Here is a 26471-nt window from a genome sequence, read left to right as displayed (position 1 = left end):
GGGTTCTGATTTACTGAGCCAAACTGCCCTTCAGAAAGTTGGATGAATTCACACTTCTACAGCACTAAATAGGGTGTTAGACATAGTCTACCATGTAAACAGTCTGGAATGGACCAATTATATTTACAGTGCCCTCTGGTATTTATAGGCATGAACATTAAATAACAGCTTATTATTATTTTTATATCCTTACAATCAAGTCAGTGATCAGGAGGTAGCAGAGTGCAAACAAAGGGCTCTGTGCAGAGCTGACTTATCCAGTCTGACACTGCATCTAGAGTCCACAATACTTTTAGGGTCCCACTTTAAAATATTTAATTTAAAAAAAAACAAAATGGGAAAACAATATAAGAATAATGATAATGAATATATAATAACGTATCCAGCCTGGATTGAAGTTGTAAAACCTACTTTTTTTTTTTTTTAACAGAGAAAGGAGCCCAGACAGGCAAAAACTGAGTAGAGCCCGGGAAAGTCATAATGCGGCCGTAGCTCAGAATTGAGGATTCTGAGCTCCAGTCTGGATTTGTGGGAAAGGGCACTGTGATAGATTTCCCGTGTTGCCTGCGTAAAGGGGAAGTGTGGCGTCCTGATCTAGTCTGGTGACATGAGCACAGAGACTTCCGTGGGTTAGAATCCCAGAACCACAAATTGGATCACTTCATCTATTTGCGCCTGTTTCTAAACCTGCAAAATGGAGCTCTTGGGGTTTTTGTGAAGAAAGGAACAAAAAGCCAGGTACTGTTCTGAAGAGTTTTATGTGTAGTAACTCTTTTTATCCTCCCAAACACCACGGGGTAAGTAATATTCCTATCGTCATACTTTGTGCTCTGGAGAATCAAAACCCTGATGGGAATTTTTTCCAGAAAAATAAAACACAAAGATCCCTCCCAGGCCTCAGTTTCCTCGCCCGCAATTCGAGGGTCTGGGCCAGAAATTCCCGCGCCCGTCCGCGTCCCTCTAGCGCCCCCTGCCGGCGTGCGGTGGCGCTGTTCCGTGGCATTCTGCAGGGCCGCCCACGCTCTCGGTCGTCAGAGGGAGCGTGGACACTCGGGACACAGGTAGTGAAGACCGGAGGGCCAAGACAGGGACCCGGACCGCGCCAGGAGCTACTGGGAGGACCCCACACAAGCCCTAAGAAGGCCGGGAGCGGAGGCGGGGCGCTCGGGGGCGTGGTCTCTGTCTCGACCCGGGGCGGGGCCAGCCCCGGAGGCCAGACGTGGCGCAGCGGCCGCGCGGTTCGCGTCCCGCCTGCGGATATCCCGCCGGGTCTCGATGGGCCCCCTGCAGCCTCCAGCGCTGCTGCTGCTGCTTCTCGCGGCGCTCGCGGTCCCCGCCGCGGCCGCCATCACCACCACCTTCCGGCCCGACTGGAATCGTCTGCGCGGCCTGGCCCGGGCCCGGGTAGAGGTGAGCGAGCCGGCCCCGCAGCCCCCCGACCGCCGCCCCCCAACCCTGAGGTCCCTTCGACCCGGGATCACCGCTCGTCCCGGCCCCAGGACCGCCCCGAGTTCTCCCGGCACCGGGATCATTCCTCCCGCTCCCAAACCCCAGGATGCCCTGGCACCCACAGTGGAAACCAGGGACACTCGACCTTGCGGCCTGGAACCCGGAACCCCTCTTCAGCTCCCTATCCTGCTGGACAGCCGGCCCCCCAGACACAGACCCTGTCCCCCAACTCTTCTTCCGTCCTGGGACTCCCCCATAGCTGCCTTCGGGAGCCCAACTTCCCACCCTGCCATCACTTCACTTTTTTTCTGGAATTCCTCCTCCCACTCCAGTTCCACAACTTGGGGCTTCAGAGGGTCTTTCTTCACCTGGGGGAGAGAAGACTTTCTGGGCGCTTTCCCCCACCATGAAAGAACCAAAAGGAAACTGGGAACCGCGTTGCCAGCACTTACTATGCAGCAGACCCCCCCACACCCCCACCCCCACCCCGGCGGTGGGAAGTTCCCTGCTCCAGTCTCTGCCTTGCTGTGTGACTTGGACCATCACAGCCCCTCTCTGAGCCATAGTTTTCTGTCTGACAAAAGGCGGGTGGATGCCAAGGGCTGGAATGGTTAGTCTCAGAGCTTGGACTTCTGTTGGGATGTGCGCCCCAACCTCCCACCCCCACCCCAGCAGGAAGTGCAGAGAGGAACTCTACCAGCCCCCACTTTGGGGAAACAACTAGATGGTCCATTGGGACTGGGCCGCAGATGGTGGGGAGGGCCAGCGGGGTGGGGTAGGGACCAGGTGCAGATGTCTCTAATGGGGGCCCCCAAAGCAGTTCTGAGCTGATTCCTTATGGTTTGTCTCTGCCTTGAAGTTCCATAAGCCAAAGGCCAGGCCTGTCTCTACTGCCTTAGAGGCTCATTTCTCTTGGGTAATGAGAGGACTTCAGTGAGTCAACAGTCAGTAGGAGGTGCAGGCAAGATCCCTGAGGCTAGCAAGCCCTCACAGGTCTCTGCCTTTGCCCCTCTTTTTCCCTGGGTGATTGACCACAGGCCTCAGTTTCCCCATCTGTACAACAGTGCCCCATATGCCCACAAAGGGCCTCCATCTCCTTCACACCCTGGGAACTGCTGCTCCAGGGTTAACCCACATCCTGGCCCAACTCTGGGATGAGGGTGTGGTTGCAGCAGATGTGGGGGGCTCTTAACCTATGCCATTTTGTTCCCCTTCAGACCTGCGGGGGATGACAGCTGAACCGCCTGAAGGAGGTGAGTTTGAAAGAAGGGGTCCCCAGCCCTGAGTCTCTGTGTGTATGTGTGTGGAAACATGGCTTATTGATTGTGTGGGGGGAACCCGTGGGCTGGGAGTGGGAAGCTGGCACTTGGGCTTGAGTTTCCTCCTGGCCATGGACTCTTGGTCTCTGATGCTCTGTTCCTCCCCCAGGTGAAGGCCTTCGTCACCGAGGACATCCCACTCTAGTATCCTTCCTCTCTTGTCGTGGGGGAGGGAGCCTGGGAGAATTTCCTCTCCTTTCACTTCAGAGATATGGGTGGCATTTGTTTTCCCCTGAACGAGTGGAATTGATTGGTGGTGCCCGCCGGGAGGATTCTGAGGTGGCCTCCGACTGGGCAGGGTAGAGACTGATTAGTGATGTCTGCCTCAGATATCGGTATGGAGATGAGGGTCCTTTACCTCTTTCAGTACTAATTTCCTCACTTGTAAATGGGGATCCCTGTCCCACCCGGGCACAAAGTAAAGCGCTCAGCAAAGGCGGCTGCGCTGTTCACATCCGCAAGCCCGTCGCAGCCCCCCTGCCTCTGCCCACCGCGACCCCCTTAACACCAACCCCCAGCCACAACCTGGTGATGAAGCACCTCCCGGGGGCCGACCCGGAGCTCGTGCTCCTGGGCCACCGCTACGAAGAGCTGGAGGTGAGGCAGCGATGGGAGGACGGGCGGGGGCGGGGCCACGGGCGGGGCGGGGCCCGGCGCGCTGACCCCGCCCCTCCGCCCCGCCTCAGCGCATCCCACTGAGCGACATGACCCGCGAGGAGATCAACGCGCTGGTGCAGGAGCTCGGCTTCTACCGCAAGGCGGCGCCCGACGTGCCCGTGCCCCCCGAGTACCTGCGGGCGCCCGCTAGGCCCGCCGAGGACGACCCGGACCGCGCCGACCTGTAGGACCCCCGGGGCGAAGCGGAGGTGTGGAGGCCACCCTGCCCGAGACCCGGGGACAAAATGAAGCTCTCAGCGTCCCGGGAGTATCTTCTTCGCTGAGGGCCGACGCCCCGTCCCAGGGCCGGCTTGGGTGAGGTTGGGGTGGCGGGGTTCCTCTCCAACCCCCCTTCTTCCCTCCCTAGCTTCCACTAAATCCTCTTTCGCTTTAACCGAGGCTCATCTCCTTCTTGGCGCCGGCGGGTGGGAAGGGAGGTCCGAATTGGAGCCTCGCATCCCCGCCTGCCTAGCTCTAGCCTGGTCGTCAGGGCTCGGGCTGCCGGCGTGGAGATGTGGGCACACCTTGCCAAGCCCCTCCTCCACTCAACCCCCAAAGATAGCAGAGAGGAGGCAGGGCCGTTGAAAACCAATAATTTATCAAAACGCTGCGTGTAAGGGTGTGGGGTGTCGCGACAGACGGCAGCGGTGGGCAGGCGCGCAGGGAAGGGGCGGTGCCCGGAGGGTGGCGGCGGCACCTGGGGGCGCCCGCGGGGAGGCCTAGACATTCTTGCCGCGCAGGCGCAGCTCGTGGCGCCGCAGGTGGTTGTAGAGCGACTGCACGTAGGTGAAGACGCACTTGGGGTCGGGCTTCTTGCCCATGATCATCATGTCCTCCACTTCCACCAGGGGGACGCAGTCCACCAGCATCCTGCGGGGAGGGGGCGCGAGGGTGGATGTCAGCGCTGGCCCCGCCCCCGGCAGCGCCCCACTATCCCGAGGTCCTTTGGTTGTTGCGGCAGCCTGCCGGTCTTCCATAAACTTCAGGCTCTTGAGCGATTGAATGGGGAAAAGCCTTCCGGAAAGGCAGGAAGCCGCGGGCCCGTCACCCAAGCCTGGAAGCACCCCCGTGGGGAGCAAGGCCAGGCCAGGTAGAGGCAGCGATGGTGGGGAGAGGAGAGAGTGCAGGGCTGGGGCTGGATCCAGACCCCTCCCACGTCCTCTCTTAGACACCTCCTTCTTCCCCCCCTCAGTGGCTCACTCCAGCCGGCACAGGCTTTCAGCTGGGCTTGCACTATGGAGGGGCCTCTCCGGTGGCGAATCTTTCTCCGTGACCAGCACGAGCACTTGAAGATTTAATCCACCAGTTGCCTGGCCTGGTCCTTCCTGTGGAGAGGCCCCGGAAGCCCTGACTCTTGCCTCTGGGAACATTCCTGCTATAGGAGATGGAGGCCAGGGACAGGGGGTGTGAGGCAGAGGCTGGTTCTTTAACCCTCATCACCTGCCTCTGGTAGAGCAGGGGAGGCAGATGAGGGTCCCAATCAATACAAACCAGGCCAAGTACATGCTCAGGGACAGGGCCAACCTTCTGTCCATTCTCCAGGGTGCTAGCTGCACTTTATGGACAGGGAAACTGAGTCACAGAGCAAAGCAGTCATTTGTTTCAAGTCTCACAGCTCAGACAGAGCAGACCCAATGGAACCCTGGCCTCCAAGCCCTGGGTGTTGCCTGGAGCTCTCTTCCCACTCTGGAGGAATTGGGTTGTGACTGCTAAGAAATGGACAGCCCCAGAGCTCTAAAACGCTGGAGTTCCGCTCTTTGGCTTCATTTCCCCACCCGGCCTAGAGACTGCTTTGCTCCCTGCTGCATCTTCTATGCCTGGTATATAGTACTAGCACTCGGTCAGTTGAATGAGTTTCCTTAGGCAGGGAAGGCAAAAGGGCAGGAATTGCTCCCATTTCCCATGGTCTAGGACCACTCCCATCTTGTGCCTTCCTGGTCAAAACTGGGACCACCGCAGGGCTAGGACCTGTTCTCATCTCTCCTGGACTCCTTCAGCGAAGCCTGGGGGGCAGAAGGCTTCTATTTCAGTCCCAGCTGTACCCCTGACCAGCTGTGAATGCTAGATAAGGCCCTGCCCTGTTCTGTGACTCAGTTTCCCCATCTTTATAACAATATAGTCATTCCCTGCCACATTTGATATTTTGGATGCACTTAGGATGAGTGAGGGGTTCCTAGCTCTGCTGCAGATGTGCTGTATTCCCTTGAGGTCATCCCTGCCCCAGACTGGGCTTGTTTCCTGAGCTGTTCCATGGTGGGGAGGCAGCTTCTCATCACAGAGGCTTCTTCCAGCTGTGGCTATCTCCCAGGGGATCCTGGCCTCCCTCCCCCAACCTGGAGCTCCCTCCCACCCCCAGTGCCTTCCCTGGAGACCTTATAAAGCCATTGTTTACACTGGGGCTCACGGCTCAGGGCTCAGGGCTCGGCTGTCCCAGCGACAGGCCAAACACCAGGCAACTTGAACAACAGCATGGCTGAGTCACACTTTCCAACTGGATCAGGGCCGGGCCGGGCCCCTCTCCCTCCAGGCCAGCCTGCTGGGCACAGCTCTTAAGTCCATATATGACCTGGAGATAGCACCAAGCTCATACTCTCCTCACCTGCACTGCTCCTTTGAGTAATGTGTATGTATATGTGTGGACTGCCTCCCACAATGGCTCCAGGCACCAAGGGGCATCTGAGAGCGCTCCTAGCTCTGTCCCTGACTCAGTTACCTCGGGCAATCCTGTCGTTCCCTCTGGGCCTCTGTTTTTAATTTGTTCTGTAAAATAGGTGGGGCAAGGACCAACCATTAAACAGGGAGTCTGGAGCCCTAATTTTTGGCCCCAGCTCTGACCAAGTCCCCACCTTGGAGTATGGCTCCCCAAGGCCCAAACTGAAAGCCTGGTAGACTTCCTTGACCCTCCTTCTCCCTGCCAATCCTGATCCACCAGGAAGCCTATCACTTCTACTTCTTAAGCTGCTCCAACCATTTAGTCCATCGCCTTCCACCCCATCCCTCATCCAGTCCCCATCCAAGGATTGTTCTAGAATGCTAACCTGATTACAAACCCCCCTTTGTTTGGATACCTTTCATAGCTCCTGCTGTCCTTGGGAGGAAGTTCAAACCTCTTGACTGCGGCCCCTTATTCCCTATAACAGACTAAACTTTCTTCCTTTCCCAGATGTGCCATGTTCTTGCTCTTTCTCCCCCACAGCCTGGTCACAGGCTGATCCCTCTGCCTAGAATTCCCTGTCCCTCCATTGGCCTGAACTTGTTCTGCATCCCAGCTTAGTTTGTGTCTTTTTCAGTTAGCTGTCCTGGGCCTGCAGGCCAGGCCAGGTGCCTCCCCTGGGTGCCCACAGCCTTCTGGGCTCCCCTCTCACGGTCCCACTCAGCTGGCTCATCACTGCCTAATGGGGAGAACGGCTCACCTGCCAGGTCCTGGCTACCGAAGACAGGGTCTCCTGCCTCCCCCGACCCCACCTCCCAGGCCCCTCTCTGTGCCCTGCTGAGCAGAGTCTGGCAAATTGGGGCAGGTGGGCGAGGCAGCATTTCTCACCGTGGGGCCCCGAGCAGGGGTTAGGACTTTTTGGTTTTTACCAGCCCCTTCTGGACCAGACAGCGGTAGAACTCCTGGATGTACGTGTACACGCACTTCCAGTCGGGCTCTCGAAGCCGCACCATGTCCTCTGTGTCCAGGAGCTGCGGGCAGTCCGCATGGGTCCTGGGGAGGGGAGGGGGCCGGGAAGGGGCAGGGGACAGGTCCAGATGGGGAGGAGGGGGAAGAGGCAGAGAAGAGAGAAGGGAGGAGAACAGAGAGACACACACACAGAGATATGAATTCAGTTACGTTCTCAAGTGCTGCAATCTGCCAGCCCCTGCATGCCCCCTCCCTGTTGTGGACGTGCCGCTCACTACCCATCACTAATGGTGTGCAATGCAGACGGGTGGGGAGGGCCAAGATCAGTCACAGATGCAGAGAACTCTTGGGGCAAGCGGGAACATGGGGTGGGAGTGGGGACAATGGCGCTGGGGTTGGACAGGACAGCTGTGCCCCAGGAGGGGGGTGAGGGAGGCGTGAGAGGAGGTGGTGGGGGGAAGAGGAAGAAATCTGGGGGGAACCAGAAAGAAAAGGAGAGAAGAAGGAAAGAGACAGATGGAGGAGGGTGCTGAGGGTGAGGTGAGCAGACGGGGCAACGATTCCAAAGTGGAGGGCTTGCTGATGTCCTATATAAGCTTCTGGCAGCACCTATATAGGCTGGGCGGGCACGGTGCCCAGGCCAGGAGCCTCCTTTTGGAATCTCCAGCCGGGATCCCGTGGGAGCAGGAAGCTCTGATGACAGTAGGAGAGAGCAGGACAGAGAAAGGGAAAGATACAGAGAAGGGGCCAGAGGAAGGAAGGAGAGGATATGGACAGGGCCACCTGGTGGGCCTTGGCCTGGACTGGAAGGCGGGCCTGCGGCTCCTTCGTTCCGGCGGGCACCTGCACGCTCAGCAGTGGGTGGGCGGGGTGGAGAAGGACGGGGGCTCTTTGGGGTAGGGGGTCTCAGCTGTTGTCTGACAGTGTGGCTGGCTGGCTCCAGAGGGCCTCGGAGTGGCCTGGCTGACACCAGCAGGGCCAGGGCCTGCACTTACTCAGCAGACGAGAAGGCCACCTCGAAGTTCTGGCGCCGGTTCTGTGGGCTGAGCTGCCCATAGTCGAAAGCCTCGGGGAAGAAGTTGTGTACCAGAGCACAGAAGGCCATCCCATCGCTCCAGCTCGAGGAGAAGTTCTGGATGTCCACATGCTAAGGGCAGTGGGAGGGCTGGTCAGGACCCCTGGGGTCCACCTCCCTGGTGCTCCCTACTCTCATGCTTTGGCATTCTGGGCTCAGAGAGGCCCTGTGGTTTGCCCAAGGCTGCACAGCAGGTGATCAGTCAGAACATGAGTCTCCTCCAACTCTGTCAACTCCAAAACTGCTACTTAGGGGGACAGAGCAACTGAGAGACCCTGTGCCACCTGGCTAAGGCCATGGTCATGCCCCCGATCACTCCTTCCCTGACTTGAAGGAATTGACCCAGCCCCTACACAGAGCAATGAGGAGGAGGCTCCAAGGATGGGGTCTGGCCCTGAGCCATAGGTCCTGCCACTTATTCCCTCACTCTGGTATCTGGCGCATGTCATGCGTCCCCTTTGGGTTTCAGTTTCCTGAATCCAGAAGAGGCCATCCCATTTCCCCTGCCTGGCCACATGGTGGCTGTGAAGTGTGCAGGGGGGGTGAGAAGGAACTTTGCCACGAGGGACGTGCCCAGCAGGGGTCTGGGGGGTACTGCTGGGCGACTTGGCCTCACTGGGCTCACCTCGTAGCCACGTGTCTTGGCTCGACACCAGTCCAGCAACATCTGCTTGATGCTGTTGGCGTTGGGGACCCCGAAGCTGGTGGATCGCTGCACGGCTACACGGGGACTGCCAGGACTGCTGTGGGGGCAGTGCCCAAAGCCGGGTCACAAGAGTGCAGCGGGCACCGCCTCAATTTCCCACAGCCCCGACCCCAGGACCCACCTTCCATGACTCTCAAGCCCTTCCCATCCATGGACCCAAACCATCCAGCCCAAGCCCCGCCCATCCAACCGAAGCCCCCGCCCACTACAGCCCAAGCCCCCGCCCACTACAGCCAGAACCATGCCCCAAACCTGGCCCCGCCTGCCACTGCCCAGCCCCCGGGGGCCGTGCTCACCCCGCGGCGCCCTCCTTCTCCAGCTTCTCAATCATGGCCTTGCGCGCCTGGGAGGCCGACGTCTTGGGCAGGCTCTGCGCCTTCATCAGCTCTTTCTTCTTCTCCGCCTGGCGTTTCTCAAGCGCCGCGAGGCTGCCGGGCCGCGGACTGGCCTGGTCCTCGCGATCAAAGATGCTGGGAGGGGTCGGGGGAGGGGAACGACGATGTTTAGGCCAATGGAGACTCCCGAGCCCCGGCCCCACTCGCTGGGGGAGGGGTCGTGACACACGCCAGACCCCCGCACCCCCCCACTCCTCCACCGGCCAGAGAGTGGTACCCTCCACCCCCATTTCACAGAGGAGGGGGCTGAGGCTCAGAAGACAGGAAGCCGGGAGCCAACCCTGCCCCGGGGCAGTTCTCTGGGAAGACTCATTGTGTCGTCAAGTTCCAGGTGAGTTCACATTCTGAGCACTTCAACTAATAATGCCGACCAGCATCATCATAGCAATGATAATAAAGGCTCACGTCTGTTGCACGTTTCTGTGTGCATTTTAAACTTCACAAAGAGGAGAGAGGAACCCTTGCCATTTCCATTAAAGATGAGGAAACGGAGGCCCCTGGCCTCCAGAGAGTTTAAGGGGCAGAGCTGGGATTTGAATGTGGGTCCCTCTGATTCAGATGCCTCAGACCGCCCTGGTTCCCGGCCTGGATTCTGATGCTGATCCTGCTTTGTGGCATCCTCTGTACCACGGGAGCTCACCCCTCTCTCACTGGCCTGAGGGGTGAAGGTGCCCCCTGCACCTGGAATGTAGTTTGCAGACACTGGGAAGTGGCATTGCCCCCAGGCAGCTCAGTGTGGCGGGTGGGGCCCTCTAAGGATGCAATGTTATGGATGCGACTCAGAGCTGTGAGACCCCAAACAAGCATCTGGCTCCCCTGCATCCCTGCCCCCCATGTCAGGTGGTTGTGGGTTGGGAGTGATCACCAGGCGAGCAGGCATATGGTTCTGACACCCACTCTGCCCCTCCCTGGCTGTATGCCTGTCACCTCCCAGCACCTCTGTAGAACGGGTATGCAGCACCAACCCCCCTGGGGTCTGGGGGTGGGGGGCACACCCGTGTTTACCTGCCCATCTTCTTGGAGGAGGAGGAGGAGGAGAAGGTCTTGGTCTGTACCATGGTGCTGCCACTGCCATCTACAAAGACGGGCAGAGGAGCAGGGTGAGGGCCCAGGCTGGGCATCAGGAAACAGGGTGGGGGGGGTTGTGCTGTGGTAGCCACAGGTGGAGAGGAGAGAGTGACGGCTGGACAGAGAGACGGGCGAAGGCACGGAGAGAGAGCTTGAAAAGGAGCCTGAGGAGGCGGCAGGCAGGCAGGCACGGGCGATGCCAGGTGGCCTTACTCTCCGAGCGCCTCACGAAGCTTGACTCCACCGTAGTGGTGCGGGCCGTCCGTCTGCCATCATCTGGATGGGCGAGGGGCAGAGGGTGAAAGGAGGGTGTGAGAGGTACAGAGGCCAGCAGGGAAGGTGTGGGCCCACCCTAAGCTCCAGAGTCCCACTTGGCCCCTTACTGGAGTGGACAAGCCGCTCAGTCTTGGTGACAGTGCTGACAGCCGAGCCATCAGCTGCCCGCTGGCTATGCCGGGTGGTGGTCTCGGTGGCCGTGTTGCTGCGGCTGACCCCTGGCCGGGCCCGTGCCTCCTGTAGCCGCCGTTCCCGCTCCTTGTCCCGCTGGTCTGGGTTGGGGGGGTGCCCCATGCATGCATGGAAGGGCCGCCCAACGCCCACACAGCACAGACACACAGGCACATGGGCACACAAGATGGGGCAGAGGGCAACTTGTTAGCAACACTAATGACACAGGAGGTAAGGCCCCCTACCCCAGGAGCAGCTAGGGGTTAGAGGATAGCCATAACTTGGCAGGGAATGGGAGGGTGGCAATGGAACTCAGGCAGAAACCAGGGAATATGGAGTGGCTGAACTCAAACAGGGAGTATTTGGATCCAAGAAGGGAGTTTCTGTAGGAATGAGTAGCTAAATCCAGCGTGGGAGTAGGGATTATCTAGATCTAGAGAGGGAGTAGCTGAGGCCAGGGCAGGAGAATCTGGGTGAGGACAGTAGCTGAGTGAGCCATCAAATGGATCCTGCTGGGGGAAGGCATAATTGGAGGTACCCGAGAAGCAACTGGATTTGGGGAGAGAGTAGTTGAGAGAGAAGCTGGGGTAGGAAGTAACTGCACCTAAGGAGTAAGTGGAAGGGTTGGGACAGAGGCTGGGGTAACCATCAGTGGGCCCTGGAGGAAGCAGCTGGATTCTGAGAGGGAGTAATTGAGAGTATATGGAGAAGCAAATGAATCTAGAATCTGAGGAAAAGAGTAGCTGGGTCCAGAGATGAAGTATCTGGGAGAAGAAGTAGCTGTTCCAGGGAAGGGGAGGGTGAGTGGGGGCAGGACTGAGGTGGCCATCAATGGACCTCAGTGGGAGAGGAGTAGCTGGGAGAAGGAGTATCTGGAATCAGGGAAAGAATAGTTGAGAGTACTTGGAGAGGCAATTGGGTTGAAGGAGAGAGCTGGGAGAGAGAAGGGAGTAAATGGATCTTAGAAGGAGAAGAGAAGCTGTTTGAGAGTAGTAACTGGGATGGCCATCGATGGACCCAGGAAAGAAGCAGCTAGTGAAAGGAGCACCTGGATCCAGGGGAAGCAATAGCTAGGTACAGGGAGGGAGTATCTGGTGGATCCAGCAAGAAAATACTGAGTGAAGGAGCAACTGGGTCCAGATAAGAAGCTGGGAAGAGTTGCTGAGCTGGAGTGGCCATGAATGGACCCCAGGGGGGAGGGCAGCAGCTGGGGAACAGAACAGCTGGATCTCAGTTGGAGCAGTCAGCTCTCTACCTCTCTTCCTTTGTCGGAGCTCACGTAGCACAGCCCGGATGAGCTTCCGCTCCTCAAAGTCTGTGGTCTGATCCAGCTGCAGAGAGAGCCCCTGTCATTGTCCACCTGGGGCCTGCTGGTCCCTGCCTCCTGCCGAGCGCCAGCCCACCAGATCCGGCCATACCATCTTGTCCAGGACGCCCTCGTCCTCGATGGCCATCAGCTCCTCGGCGCTCAGTGGGCTTCGCCCCTCTGGGGCTTTGTCCACTCGGACCTGCTCGCCACCGTTGGCCGCTTCCACTGCAACAGAGGGCTGCTCCACTGGCTCAGGCTCCATCTGTGGAGTTGGGTGCAGGGTGGGGAGGACATGGGCTTTTTAAGCAGAAGTAGGGGTAAAATCACCCATGTCCCCAGTAGACAGGGAACCAGGCCCTGGGGCTGTAGTACAGCCTTGGAAATAACTACTAGCCTGCCAGGCTGCCTGCCCAGGGATGGCCATGTTGGTATTAGGCTCAGGGAGGAGGCACCAACAGCCTTGTCCTAGGGGCTTCTCACACATACTCAGAAGCATATTAACACAGCTAATAATGGCAGTAATTCAGTAGTGAGCATTGTAAAAGCATTAGGGATTTTACTGTGCATATTTAACAGAAGGGAAAACTGAGGCTCAGGGCAACTGAGTGATTCATCGCAGTTTCTCTCGGACAGAGCCACAGGCTCAGCACCTCCAAGGTGGCCTAACCCCAGCCCCCTCCCAGGCAGGCTCTGCTCCGGCCTGCCAATTCCCAAGGCCTGGGTCCTCCTGGGCCAGTGCCCAGGCAGCACATGCCCACCCCCACCTCCCCAAGGGAGCTGGACCAGGGCCCATAGGCTCCTGACCAGGTGTCTGGCTGGGGCTGCCCCGGAGCCAAATCCTCTCCGAGTCCTGCCCGTCCCTCCTTCCCTTGGCACTCCCCACCCCCTACCCCCGACTCCCACCAGGAGCCACCCCCTAAGAAGCCTCCAGCCCCAACCTCGCCTTACCCTCCACCCCCATTCTGCTCAGAGCATTGCCCTAGCCCCTTGCAGACAAGCCCCCAGCCCAACTGTCCCAGTCCCTCCCCTGCTGGCAGGGTAAGGAGAGCCGTGGTGGCAGCTGTTTTGGGGAGGCTCAGCCTGGCTGGGCCGGGGGAGGGGCTGGGGGCTGGACCATGGCCACGGGCTGCCAGGGCAGCCGTCATGCATGCCCCAGAGCCAGGAGCTTGGCACTTTCTTGCCTGTCTTGGTGCACTAGTATCCCAGTCCCCCCCCGTACAGACAAGTAAACTGAGGCTCAGAGAAGGTGATGGCACACCTAAGGTCACTCAGTAGGGGCAGAGCCTGGCTCAGTGCGACCCCTCCCCCCCAGCCTGGAGGGACTTACAAGACGGCCGCCGTGGGAGGGGCCGGCAGAGGAGCGGCGGCGGGTGCTGAAGGCCGGTGGGTGGGCCATGGGGGTCCCGGCACCCTCGGCCGCCTGGAAGAGGGCCTCGGGGTCGGCAGCGGCCAGGAGCAGCTCGCTGGGCTCCAGCTCCTGCTCGAGGGGGACCCCCAGCCGCAGGCTCAGCACCTCCACCTGCCGGCCCAGTGCATCCAGCCGTCGGCCCAGCGCCTCTGTCTCTGCCCGCAGCTCTTCGGCTGCCCGGGCCACTGGTTCCACGGCTGCGACAGCTGCCTCGGCCGCCTGGGCCACTGCCGCCCGGCCTGCCTCAGCCACCGCCCGCAGTTCTTCCAACGCCTGGCCCAATCGCTCCTCGAGGGCTGCGGCCAGCTCAGGCCCAGGCCCCGGGACCCCCGGCATGGTGCAAAGCGGGGGCTGTATGGGGGTGATGGTGGGGACGGTGGCAGGGGCTGCTGCCTCTGGCTGGCAGTGTTGGAGCCTTTGCAGCTGGCCGGAGGGCGAGGCAAGGGCAGCAGGGCCTGCTCCGCCCCTGCTGGCCTCCCAGCCTGCCACCTGCCAGCTGGGGCTGGGGCCCAAATAGAAACCTATTCTGGGCTCCCTGTGGAGGGGGCAGAGGGGGAGGGATGGCCTGTACTAGCGGGTGGATGCCAGCCCTGGCCCTGGCCCTGCAGAGATCACACACCCATGGCACTGCAAGGCAGCATATGTTTTGAAGGATTACCAAGGCCAGGGCCCCATGCTCAGTGGGGGAAACTGAGGCAGGGAGCAGGGAAGGGGCCTCAGTGGGCCACCATATGCAGTAGCTGTGAGGACCCAGGCCTCCAGATTCCAGAGCCCACACTCCACTGCCTTCACGCCACAATGCTTTAGAAAGCATTGAACAGATGGGGGAAACAGGAAGAGGGAGGTGGACCGAGCAACCTGCTGTGATGTGCATCCCTCAGATAAATGCCCCTGGCCCGCCCACGGTGCTCAGATCCGACCACAGACTTTGATCAAGAGCATTATAGGCATGTCATCAGCACCCTCATTGGTTCTAGAAGGGGAAACAGGTGAGTTGCTGCCCAGAGCTCATTCAGGCACCTCCCTCCCAGCCTAAGGGCCTCGGGTGGAGGGATGGTCCTGCATTCTGGGAGCGAGGTCACCTTCTTTCCCTCACCTTCCTCTGGTTACCCCTGAGAAGGCCCAAAGCTGATTCCGGCCATCCCACCCCCACCAAAGTCCCATTCAATCTCCAGCACAGCCTGTGGGACATTACCTGGGCAGCTGGGTGGCCTGCTGGGGATCCCTTCCCTGGCTGAGCTCCCAACCAGCCTGATCCCAGGCTCAGGAATGAATAATGGAAAGGTGTGGCATATTCAGTTCCCGTGGCACCTGCGAGGCTGCTATCTCACCTGATCGGTGTCCCCCTGCCTGCCTGTCCCCCATCGATGCCTCTGCCCAGCCACCACATGGATGTTGACGCAGATGCTAATCACTAATCTCCAGTCTCCTAACGGGCCTGGCTGGTCTTGGATGAGCAGGTGAGCAGCCCTGAGCCTTGGGGCAGATATCCAGTGTGGGCTAGGAATAGGGGAACTGGGGCTGCCACCAGAAGAGGGGAGCAAGCCCCTACTGCTCTCCCTGAGCCTCAGCTTTCCCATCTGTTCAGTAGGAATGCACCAACCAATTTTGGATTAAGGATCAGAGATGAGTTTAAGGCCAGTAAACAGTGAGCTTCTGACACGCCTACAGAGGCTGGTATGCTGGCGTCTGGTTTTAGCTCTGCCACCAACTGGCTGTGGACCGTGGGCTGCCACGTTCCGTCTCTGGGCCTCAAGCCTTGTCTGTGCAGGGGGGAGGCATGGAGCAGAGGAACCCTGCCAGCCCTACAGCCCAGGGCAGTCGAGGTGAGACTGATGGATGTTGAGGCTGGGGGTGGTGAGGGGTGGGGGGCACTCTCACCTTAATGCTGCAGCCTTCCCGGCTCCCAGGGGAGGCATGGCTGAAGCTAGTGACGTGAGTGACGGTGCCCAGCTGGGCCAGGTTCCCAGGGCTGCTGATGTGGGTGACAGCGCTTGTGCCCCCACTGCTGGTGCTGAAGAGGGTGGGGGGTGCCCGCAGCCCCAGCGTCAGCTCTGGTTAGGGGAGAAGGGCTGCCGTCAGGATCAGGAGAGGTTGATGGCGCCTCTCGTCCCCCACGCGCCCTTGGAGACACCCTGAGCTGCAGCACCTGTCTTAGGTGCAGAGCTGGGCGGCTGCAGCTGCCCATCCCGGAGGTGGAGAGGCCTACCTGCCCTCTGGTTGCCCGTGGGCAGCAGCACCCGGCCCGTGGAGGCCTGGCTGCGGCCATCCTTGATCTCAATGGTGAATGTGGTCTTCATGCTGCCCCCTGGCTCGGCAGTGCCGGCGGCCACGGGCAGCGGGGCGCTGGGCTCCTCTGAGTGGGCCACGGGGCCCCCTGCTCCGTTTTCAAGGGGCCTGGCAGCCAAGCCCCGCCCCCCAGGGCCCTCCTCCTGGGGGCAGCTCCGAAGCTGGGCCAGGGGCCGGGTTGTTCCTCGCTGCTCCTTGCCGAGCCGGGAGGCGGTGTCACTGGCACCCCTTGAGGAGGAGCTGCTGGAGGAGGAGGCAGGGGTGGTGCTGACCAGGGAGGGGCCCAGGAGCTTTGTAGGAGTCTGGGGACCAAGGGCTGTCCGGGCTGGGCCGTCCTGGAGCCCGGCAGCCATAGGAGAGGCGGACGTGAACTTGCGGACGCGGTCCTGCACAGAGCCAGCCCGCTGGAACTGGGAAGGTCCACTGGCACAGGGGGTGGGCTCTAGGAGGGACAGGAGGGCTGTGAGTGGTGGGGTGGACCAGGGACTGTCCAGAGCCCGGAGGGCAGAGGGAATGGGCAATACCTCGGTTCTGGGTTGGCTGGCGAGGGCTGAGCACAGACAGGGAGTGTTGGCAGGGACGGGGTCCACCCAGGTCTGGCAGGTTGGGGAAGGGGTGGCGGCCATGTAGGGAAGAGAAAGGAGAGTAGTTGTGTGTGTGGGGGGTCCATTTCTTGTGTTCCCTCCCCACCTCTAGGCCTCCCAACCGTTTCCTGCACTCCCAGCCTCCCCATCCCCTTCTGCACCTCCCACGGCTCCCGGCTTCTGCACACTCCCCTTCTCTTAGAAGAACCTCCTTCCCCTCCCATAGCCCCCAGGATGACTCGGACACTCCCTGAGGCTGGGGCTAGGCTTGGGCTGGAGGAAGGGTGCCCAGATCCTTCCTGCTGATGGGAATGGGGGACACCCCGCCCCGGTCAGCACTGCCCACAGCTCCTGCGGGGAGATGGGTGCACTCCCTTATTGGGGAAAAGAATGTGCTGGAGGCCCGTTGCCTTTCAAGGCTGCAGGGAGGCCTCTGACCATGGGTGGGTGGGGGGCGTGGGCTGGCCGGGGGCGGGGACACCTCAGGGGCAGTGGGGGGAGTGTCAGGGACTGCCCAGACCTGAGGAAGCTGGAGTGGTCCAGGCACAGGAGCCCATCCTCTAGGCAGAAGGCCAGGAATGGACGCTGCGGGACGGGAAGGCAAGGTGGTGCTTGCAGTTACCCCTGATGGGACCCTCACCTGTTCTCTTTGTGTTGGAGGGGCCTTGGATGGGGCCTGGGGCAGCAGTAGGCTCTTTGGGAGCAGGCAGGAGCTGCAAAGGAGACATGGCATGGGCAGGGACTGGCTCTCGAACCGGGGAGCTCACCTGCCTGGCATCCCTGCCCCCTGTTAAGACTTACCTTGTTGACTACCTGTTCCTTACTGCTGGTGGGGGCTGGTGGCTCCTGGGGCTCAGGGCTGGCAGCTCTGGGTGGGCTGGGGGGCTCAGGGCCGTCTGGACCGTCAGCTGCAGGGCACTGGGCCTGGGCAGGCTCCAGCGGAGGCTCGGGGGAGGCAGTAGTGGGCGAACCGTTGGGTGAGGCGGACGGGCTGGGTGTGTCCCCAATTGGGACCCGCAGCAGAAGTGTCACTGTAGTCACGTCCTGCCTGGCAGCCTCAGGGGTTGGGGTTGGCTCTGAGGCCTCTGCCTTCTGCTCCTGTTCCTCTCGCTCTGGCACCTGCAAGGGACCCACAGGCTGTGACCCAGGTAACCCAGGCCTCAAGTGCTACCTCTGCCCGCTAAAGGCCAAGTCAGCAGGTGCCCAGGGCAGGGCATGCAAAGCACGGGGGCTGGGCTTGGCTTCCTGTGGGCACACCTGCACAAGCATGGGCACTGGCACGCGATGGGCGGTCTCTGATCCCCACTTCCCAACCTCTTGGCACTGCCTTGCCAGCAGTGCCTCTGAGTGGACGATATCCTCTTACCAGGGGTTGGAGATGGCAGGAGAACTTTGGGAGACTCCCAGCCTTAATAGATCCCTGGAGTGGAGGCCCCTGACCCCTGGCCTCAGCCTGGTTAATCAGGGTTTGGGGGCAGGGTCCTGCCAGCACCAGGGACCCAGTGGACTCTGCTGGCCACTGAGGAAATGGCCTGGACCACTCGAGGCTCATGCTGACCTCCTCCCACCTTCAAGGCCTGACCTCTCTCACCCACTCTCTCTGCAGAACAGAGCCGGCTCTCAACAGTGCAGCAGAAGTCAGCTGGGGCCTGACATGCAGACCCTGGTGAGCCAAGGTAAGGGGGCGGGCTGGGTCTGGGGGGTGAGGGGCAGCTTCGCAATATCAAGATTTAAGCAGGGGAGGCATCAGGTCAGATGTGCATTTCAGGGAGATCTGGCTGCTGGGTGGGGGCTGGCTGGCTGGGTGGGAGTGGGAATAGGAGTGGAGTGGGGAGGTCAGCAGGGAGGCTGCCCAGGCTTCTCAGCTAGGCAAAGCTGTCACAAGAGTGGTAAGGGAAAAGGGACGGGAATTTGGCAGCGGTATAGACAGGCCGGCTTTAAGGGGGAAGGCCTAGGTAGAGACAGTGGATCTGGAGGGGGAGATGTGTGGCCTGAGGTTGCCCAGGAGAGTGGGCAGAGACCGGAGATAGAGCCCCAGCGTCCCCCAAACACAGGCAGAGGTCCCCTCTCAGTCAAACACCAGTCCGGCAAAGACACACTGGTGCTCTGTGCTGCTGGCACATGGGCACAGGTTACCAGAGCACCCTGCTCACGTCCCTTACCTCACACTGGTCCAGCCTGTGTTTCACCCGCTCCTTGCTGTCCTCTCTTGACCCACTGTTGGGACGCCCACTGCACAGCCTCCCAGCCAAGGCGATGGCTGGAAGAGAAGGGGCAAGTGTCAGGCAAGTGGCCAGGAAGGGCCGTGGGCTGCAGGCAGGGGGGTGGGGACTGTGACCGGCACGTACCCTCAATCTCCTGGGCCCGTATGCGGCGGATGGCAGCTCGGATCAGCTTGCGTTCTTCATACTCCCCGGCACCTCGCAGCTGTGGGTGAGACGCAGGCCGTGGGCATGGGGCCGTGGAGTTCAGGGTCTTCACCTGCCCTGCCTCCCCCTGCCCCCCAATCCCACTCTGGCCTGGGCCTCACCAGTGCGGTCAACTCCTCCACATCACTCATGGACTCCAGCCGCCCTGCCAGCCGTGCCAAGGCAGCCCTCTGCTCGGCCTCCCGCTGCTGAGAGCTGCAGGGACATCATGACCATAACCACCACTGCCATGGCCAGGCATGGAGGTCGGGGGCTGAGGGTGCGGACCCTTGGCAGAGGGGCAAGGAGCTACGCACACCCTCTGGCTGCATGCCAGCACTAACACCACTTGCTCAGACATGCTGTCCACATGGGTTTGGCCAGGACACTGAGGGGCACCCAGTCCATGCCACACATATCCCCATGTATTCCGAATGTATGCAGCACTGCTGTCTGAACACCCACGGGCAGCAGACACATGTGTGTTCATGCCTGTCTGCACACACGAGCTGAGCCCTGGCACACATATCCCCTCCCACCTGCATGCCTAAGCCCCTGACACTCACTGCAGCCAGTTCTCCTTGTTGTCCTGCCGCTCGGCACGGAAGCGCTTGGATGCCAGAGCCTCCTCCTCACGCTCCAGCTCCTGCCGCTGCAGCTCCCGGATGGCCGAGCGGATGCGCCGCCGCTCTGCCAGATCCGCCGTGACCTCCAGCTGTGAGGCAGGCGGGGGAGAGGGGCCAGTCATTTTGGCTGCCAGGGGCAGGGGGTTGGCACCAGCTGCCCATGGCTTTGCCTAGGGCACAATGAGCAGCCTGTCTCCACTCCCTCTGCTCCAAGCTATTCACGTGCCTTCCCACCCACTCAGGGTCTAGCAGGGGGTGGAGTGGAGGGTGGGATCTCTCTGTGCCAGGCATTCCTGGAGATCCCACTGCAGTTCACAGAGCACCTACTGTGCAAGGATGGCCCACCTCAGCCAGGTGCCAAGCCCGGCTCTCCCTCCTACCCCCAGAGCCCACAGGGAGCCACAGCAGCTGTGGGCCCCTAGCAGTGTTCCTGGGCAGGGAAGAGTGGCTTGGATGGCTGGAGTCCACTCTGTGAGCAAGGGACCATAGCCCTGCTGGGGAGTGGCAGGCTGATCGACATTGGGAAGATGGGGAAACTGAGGCAGGGACAAAGACTTGCTGAGGACTGGGGGAGGAACTCAGGAAACCTGGCTTCTAACCTGGCTGGGGGCTACTTTTTGCCTTTTATTTGTCCTGCCCTAGCCACCATTAAAGGGGCCAGGCCTCTGGATAGATGAAGCAGTTGGTATTAGGGGACCACAAAGGCCCCTGGAGAGGACATCCATGAGGGACAGGCACTCCTATGAACCTCTTAGCCCCCCTCTCTCCAGGAAGTTAGGGGTGGCTGGTCCAACCAGGTCTGGGAAAGGGTAGACTTGCCTCCTCCACATTTCCACCGGGCAGAGCTACTGCCCCCCATCAAAGACTCAAGGGAGAGAAGTGTCTCAGGGCCCCCCAGGAAGGTAGTGGCGGACAAGCCTCCCAGGTGATTGTGACAGTCAGATGGGAGTAAGTATAGGCCCTCACCCCATAATCCTTCAGTGGCCAGAGCCCAGGAACCCTCCCTCTTATCCCCTCCCTTCTTAGCGCTACCCACATCCCCACCGTCATCCAGATCATTCCTTCCTGCTCAGTGGCAGGGGAGAGAGTGGAAAATGCTTCAGCAGGGAGCATGGGTTGGCCCAATCCAGTTGTGAGCCAACTTGTCCCAGTCTGAAGAGTTTTTGGGGACAGAGCCCTCCCGGGGCCCCTTCTGGCTCCACATTCCTGAGGCTTAGGTCAGGAGGCCTGCTAGTGGGTGGGGCCAGAACCCACAGCTGGCTCCACTCTGGTCCAGTCCTGGCTGGGTGGTCAGGGGCTGGTCTCTTAACCTCTGTGCTTTGTTTTCTCATCTGCTATATGGGACAATGGCCCCCACCTCAGGGCAGTGGGTAGGGGCAGGGTCGGTAACAAGGGGTTCCCCAGCATAGCTGGGGATGCAATAAGCATCACCTCCCTGTTTGATTCCCACCTGTCAGGAGAAGGAAGAGAGAGAAGAGGGCAACTGAGAAGGACAGGATACCAAGAAGCATCAGCAACATTTACTAAACACCTGACTAAGTGCTAGACCCTGTACCGTGCACCTCCCCCCATGTCCTAATCGCCCCAAATCCTTAGGCGGAACACTTTATTACACCCATTTGACAGATGAGGAAACTAAGTCCCAGGAAGGGGAAGTGAGAGGGTCACATGGCCGGGAAACACCATAGTCAGAGGGTAAACCGAGGCCTGTCAGTGCAGCAACTAGCCCTTTGTTCCCTGGGTTCCCTTTCCCAACACCCTGGCCCCAGAGACAGAGCTTTTGCCCCTGAAAGATGCATGACGTGAGAGCCTGGCCACCACTGCAACCCCTGGGAACCTCAGGGTCCCCATCTGGAAAATGGAGCCTTCACCCTATCCCCCCTCGGTGGGGCAGGGCTGGAGGGTGGATAACTTCATTCCCCACGTGACCCTTCCCTGTGGGTCTGAAGGCAAAGGTCCACCCACAGTGTTCCTGCTGTGTGTCCTCCGTTCCCCGCCCTCCCCCGCCCCACCGCAGCATGTGGAGGGGGGTGGGGGGGGGGAATACAAAGCGCCATTGTCTGGGGTGGGGGACGGGGCGGTTTCCGAAACTTCCAGTGAAATTCTCCCGGGAGGAAAGAGGGCCCTTCCTCCCTCTAGGGGGCCGGGTCTCCCGGTACGTTCTGTCCTCGTTGCTGGGGACGTCCGGTAGGCCCCCGCGCCTCTCAGGGCCTCAGTTTCCCCACCAACACACAGGAGGGGATTCTCCTGGCATTGGCTCAGCCAGACCGGGGTCCCGCAGGCAAGTGCAGCGAGGGCTCGCCAGGGGGCGCTGAAGGCCTTCAGGCTCCGGAACCGCACCCCTATCCCGCGCAGGGCACCGCCCACACCTCTCCCAACCGGGCTCGTGCTAGGTGTCGGCCGGGGAAGGTTCAGACCCGAAGCCCCCCCCACCCCCCGCTACCGCGTGCATTCATGCCTCCGTCTAGAGAGAGGAAACGGGTTCAGAGAAACTGAGCAGCTTCCCCAGGTCACCCAGCCAGTGATTGTCGGAGCCCGGACTCGAACCTGGGACCAAGAAAAAGAGCCACGCAGCGCGCAGCATCCCAGGCATCCCCCCCCCCCGCTCCGCCCTCAGGAATGTGAGGGAGCCGAGGCCGGAAGCAGCAGACTGGGACCCCGAATCTGCCTGGCGCGGGGGTGCGGGGCCGGCGGAGCGGGCCCAGCTTTCCCTTATAAGGCCCGGCCCCAGCAGGAAGGAGCCCGGCTCGGGACGGCCCCGTTCCTGCCACGAGGCCGGCGGGGGCCGGGCCCGGCGCGCGGGGGCCGGGAGGGGAAGACCGTAAGGGGCGCCGCAGTCGCGAGACGGGGGGCGTGGGGCGCAGTCCCGTTTGCGCTTCCCCAGGGAGGTGGGCCGGGTTGAACAGACTTCAAACAGGCCAGAGCTGGGATGGGGGCACCGGCTGCGCGCTCCAGCTTCTCTGAAACCCCGGCCTAGGGGTGAGGGGTGGCGGCTGGAGAACCCTGAGCCTCAGCGTGGTCCCCGTGAGAAGGGGATGAGCGGGGGTGGAGGGCAGGGCCGTTAGGGCTTCTCTGGAAAGGCCTGGCTTTCTCTCGCTTTCCAACCCCCCACCTCTATTATCTGCTTTAGGACTGTCACTTCCTGAGGAGGGGTCAAGCTGAGGGGTGGGAACTTTTGGAAACCCCACCCCACCCCTTCCAAGCCGCACACACGCCGCAGTGGCGGCAGCAGGCACTAGACCCCACTGGTTGGAGTCGCTGGGCTAGGCTAGCTGGTTCCAGCCCCTACCTCCAGGAGAATAGTAGAGGGTGGAGGCGGTCACCTGCCTTCCCCTACGGAAGGTAAATCTTTAATTTACCCCCTGGACAAGGGTCAGGGGCTGGTGGTGGGGCTGCCGTGGGCTTTGCTGGTGGGCACAATCCCTGCTCTGCAGGATGGCTGCCCACCACCTCTGCATGGGGGGTAGATAGGACACTACTGTGGACACCCACAAGGGGCCAGGCTGAGGCCCCACCCTTAAGAGAGTGGGGGCCCCTGGGCTTCTCACCCCACTGCCAACAGCACAGACTGGCACTGTGCCACAGTCCACTGCCCCACCCCCCTTGCATGCTTCCTCTGCTTTCATCCCTGCTGCTCCGGGTCCACCCACCCGGAGGAAGAAGCAGGGGAAAGGGCATGGAGGTAGATTTTTCCTCCCCCACAGGACCTAGGCCCATGCCTCATTCCATCCCCGTGCCAACTCCGGAATGTTATCACTGCCCTCCCCCATTTTCCAGGTAAGAACCTGAGGCTCAGAGTGGAAACATGAAAGGCCCGAGGTCACAGAGCTTGTAAGGGACCCCAAGGCCTGCCTCTCTCTTACAGGCCCCGTCCAGCCTTGACTTTCCCAGGACCCTTGGTCCCCCACGGTTCCCTCAGGCTCTGAGCTTGTAAGCTGCCCTTCCTTCCAACTCTGGGCCCAGACCCAGCTTACCCTGTCCCAACACCGCTTGCCCCTCTCAAGCCTTTCTCCTTGGCCTGGCCTAAGTCTTGGAGTCCAAGAAAATACCAGCTCTGGGGTTTGGATCCTGGTACAGCCCCTTCCTTGCTGGGCACCCTTGGAAGGTGATTTCACCTCTCTGAGCTGCGTGTCCTCCTGGCCCTACCATCCCAGGCATTATTAATCGCCGCCGCTGTTATCATTGGGGCAGACTCCTGGGGTGGGCACTGCCCAGGCTGTTGCTCGGGGAAGGCAAATCCAGCTTTCCCACACCTCTGGCTGCACATGGCCTGATCCCCAGGAGTTACTGTTTAAACAGGTGGTGACAGTGGGGGGCCCCCTGACATGGACAAGCACATACCATGGGGGCCTCCACATCAGCCACACGGAACCAGTCTAGCTCTTCCCACTTCCTCCAGTCACCTCCTACCAGCTAAGAGGTAGCCAGGACAAGCCCCACCTCTCAGGCCTGGGGGATGGTGGGGCCACTTACCAGTTTCCTCAGGGCCCCCTCGTCCAGCCCGGCCAAGGCCTCGTCTGCCATCTCGCTGGCCCCTAGCTCTGTCCGTCTCCTCCTGGTGAGATCCCGTGCCTGTGGCACCGAATGCCAGCTGAAGGGATTCTGCGGGGGACAGACATGGCTCAGGCCTGCCGGAGTCTCTAGAAACCACAGGCACTTGAACTCTGTGCCTCGGTTTCCCTCTCTGACCCATGAGCATCCATTGCTATCCCATTCTTGCTACATGTGATGTGGCTCCTGGCTAGGAGCTGCCCTTTGCTCTAGGGTGGTTTGCTGAAAAACTCACCAAACCAAGGGTAGAGGCCTCTGGTTCCAGCCCTGCCACCTCTGCCGCCCACCTGCTGTGTGGCCTGGGCCAGGACCTCATCCTGTCTAAGCATCAAACGGAGGGCATGGAGCTAGACTGAGAAGCTGGGGCCCAGCAAGGCCCACCTAAGCTGTGTTCACCACCAGGGGGTGTCCACTAGTCTCCACAGTTTCCTGCCCCACCCACCCATCCTGGGCCTGCCCAACCCCCACTCCCCACCAAAGCTCAACTTCTGGCTGTGGACTGAGCCCAAGTCCCCGCTGTTGCTGCCATTCCCATGACCCCGAGTGGCTTAAGCCATCAGAGTTGTCTTCCAGTTCCTGGAGACAGCCCTCTGCACACACCACTGTCCCTGCACACGCCCACCATGCCAAGTGTCCCGACTCCATGAAGCTAGGTGTCTGGGCACCCAGCTCCTCCTGCCAGTTCACACACTTTAAGAGTTCAGTTTCCCAGCTGGAAGGCCTCTCAGAGGATGACCCGTCCAACCCCTGGGACTTCAGGTAGGCAAACAGATAGGCTCTGGGAGGGCCAGGGATTTGTCACAAGGGGGAGGAGGAACCCAAAGACCCAGGTGTTCCCAGAGGGCAGAGAGAGATTTAATCGAGTCCCCTTCCAAAGTGCCCCCAGGGGCCCAGGACACTAATCTGGCCTCGGACCCCCAGCACAGCTCTCTCCTTCCTCCTGCAGCCCTAATGTCTTTCTGGAATTTGGTGACTGACATGGCTCCAGAATTGCTCCCCCTGTTCCCGCTGACACATCCCTCAGTCACCCCCAGTCACTTGGCGAGTCACCCCATCCGGTGAATGGATCTGGAGTGGGGTGGAGGGGTGGTCCTGATCCACAGAGCTGGGGTTTGTTGGACTCTGCCTGTTCAAGTCACTGCTCACACCTCCCATCCCTGTGGGCTCAGGAGGGTGTTAACTTATCCCTCCTGCATCTTTTGGGGTCCTTGCTTCTTTCCTACCCACTTTGTCTGGGGGTAACCCTCCCCAGAGTGTGTCTCAGTGGTTATAACCAGCTGCTGTAAGAAACATCTTCTAAGGAGCCAGAGTCCCTAATTGCTAATCTGGGACATTCAGGGGACTGTGGGAAGTTACCACCGCCCCCTCCAGTCCCAGGTCTCCCTGTCCCACAGTCTGGGGCTCCCGGAGATTGTGAGGATCCTCGGGTGATCTGTGGGAGCTTCCTCAGGGCATTTGCTCCACAGAGTAGCGCCCCTGGGGGTCGCGGAGATTCTTGACGGTCCATGAATGTCCCTTCTCTGTGGTCTCAGAACCTTATCCTAGGGCCTAGAGCTCCTGGAGATGGGTGGGAGCCCCCATAGATGTGGTGAGTCCCAGAACCCCTGTCCAGATATCCGGATTCCAGTCCCCCCAGACCCGAGCGAGGTAACCCGAGGTCAGCACACTCACCTCTCAGTTCGGCCCGCCCGCCCGGCGCGGGCTCGGGTTACCTCGCTCGGGATCGGACAGGTGGACGAGGGACGCACGGGCGGGAGGCACCGCGACCCGGGACCCCAGGCCCGCTCAGCAACCGTCCCTGGGACTGTGTGAGCGCCGCCCGGCCAGCCCAGCCAGCATCCCCGTCGACCCCGCCCCGCGCCGCCGCACCAGCCAATCCCCGGGAGGGTCCCTCCCACCCCCGCATACCGTTGGGAGAATTCAATTTGTCGGCCACGCCCCGAAGGAAGGCCCCGCCTCTGCGGACCAGGGGTGTTGAAACTTGCAATCCTGGGACCGCTGCCGCCCGGGCTTGGGCGGGTCAGGTGCGACTGGGTAGGGTCCGGGATGGCGCCCTGAGCCGGGGTAAGCGGCCCGAGGTCGTCCGAGCCGTGGAGACTTCAGGACAGGCCCTCTCCGCCCTCCTCTTTGTTCGGTGTCCCCTCCCTCTACTCCGCCCCTCCCGCGTCAGCGCTCGGGCTCCGAGGTCCTGAGGGCGCTTTGCGGATACCTGGGCTGGGGCCCCCTCGGAGCGGGTACCGAGTGACTGGCAGCACCTTGCTCTGGTGCTGAAATGCCCGGGACCATCTCAGTTAGAGCAGGATCAAGCATACAGCCCCGCTTCCCCAGCCTACACACTTTTACACACTTCTCTCTTGCAAGTTCTTCGGGGGCTTTGGACCCCGGGACCCCTGGAGTCCTAAATAGGGAATTCGGAGTCCAGACTCGCTCATTTAACAGGTGGGAGAAATTGAAGCACAGAGAGAGCTGACCCGGCCACAGCCACAAAAGGAGTCAGCCAGGGGATCCAAAAACTCCGTCCCCTGGGGAAAGCCACTCCAAATCCAGTTCTCAAGACC

General features: G+C 60.7%; 2 protein-coding genes across 8 annotated transcripts; one reads left to right on the top strand and one right to left on the bottom strand.

Annotated features, from left to right (window-relative positions):
• The first annotated feature begins 1177 nt into the window (after nucleotides 1–1177).
• On the top strand, nucleotides 1178–3819 carry SELENOM (selenoprotein M). The gene is made up of 5 exons (XM_037817072.1): nucleotides 1178–1410; nucleotides 2667–2702; nucleotides 2878–2912; nucleotides 3287–3365; nucleotides 3455–3819. The coding sequence occupies exons 1-5, from the start codon at nucleotides 1276–1278 to the stop codon at nucleotides 3611–3613; spliced, it is 444 nt and encodes a 147-aa protein (XP_037673000.1). The 5' UTR covers nucleotides 1178–1275; the 3' UTR covers nucleotides 3614–3819.
• Nucleotides 3820–4003: 184 nt separating this feature from the next.
• SMTN (smoothelin) lies at nucleotides 4004–25721 on the bottom strand. Of its 7 annotated transcripts, none has more exons than XM_037816966.1 (21): nucleotides 25585–25721; nucleotides 23836–23964; nucleotides 19303–19451; nucleotides 18859–18952; nucleotides 18677–18755; nucleotides 18491–18588; nucleotides 17130–17447; nucleotides 16969–17041; nucleotides 16269–16340; nucleotides 15665–16186; nucleotides 15337–15509; nucleotides 12157–12309; nucleotides 11994–12069; nucleotides 10675–10839; nucleotides 10505–10567; nucleotides 10229–10298; nucleotides 9125–9298; nucleotides 8748–8865; nucleotides 8043–8194; nucleotides 6967–7131; nucleotides 4152–4479 (listed from the first exon to the last, which is right to left on the bottom strand). In XM_037816966.1, the coding sequence occupies exons 2-20, from the start codon at nucleotides 23884–23886 to the stop codon at nucleotides 6987–6989; spliced, it is 2745 nt and encodes a 914-aa protein (XP_037672894.1). In that variant the 5' UTR covers nucleotides 23887–23964; nucleotides 25585–25721; the 3' UTR covers nucleotides 4152–4479; nucleotides 6967–6986. The 7 variants fall into 7 exon arrangements, with proteins under 7 accessions (XP_037672891.1, XP_037672892.1, XP_037672898.1 ...); XM_037816965.1 differs by having other exon boundaries at nucleotides 4163–4295; XM_037816963.1 differs by lacking the exon at nucleotides 6967–7131 and having other exon boundaries at nucleotides 4004–4295.
• Between the last annotated feature and the right edge of the window lie 750 nt (nucleotides 25722–26471).

This window comes from Choloepus didactylus, chromosome 23 (genome assembly GCF_015220235.1).
Source record: "Choloepus didactylus isolate mChoDid1 chromosome 23, mChoDid1.pri, whole genome shotgun sequence".
Taxonomy (NCBI): Eukaryota; Metazoa; Chordata; class Mammalia; order Pilosa; family Megalonychidae; genus Choloepus; species Choloepus didactylus.
This window is presented reverse-complemented; position numbering and strand designations above follow the sequence as displayed.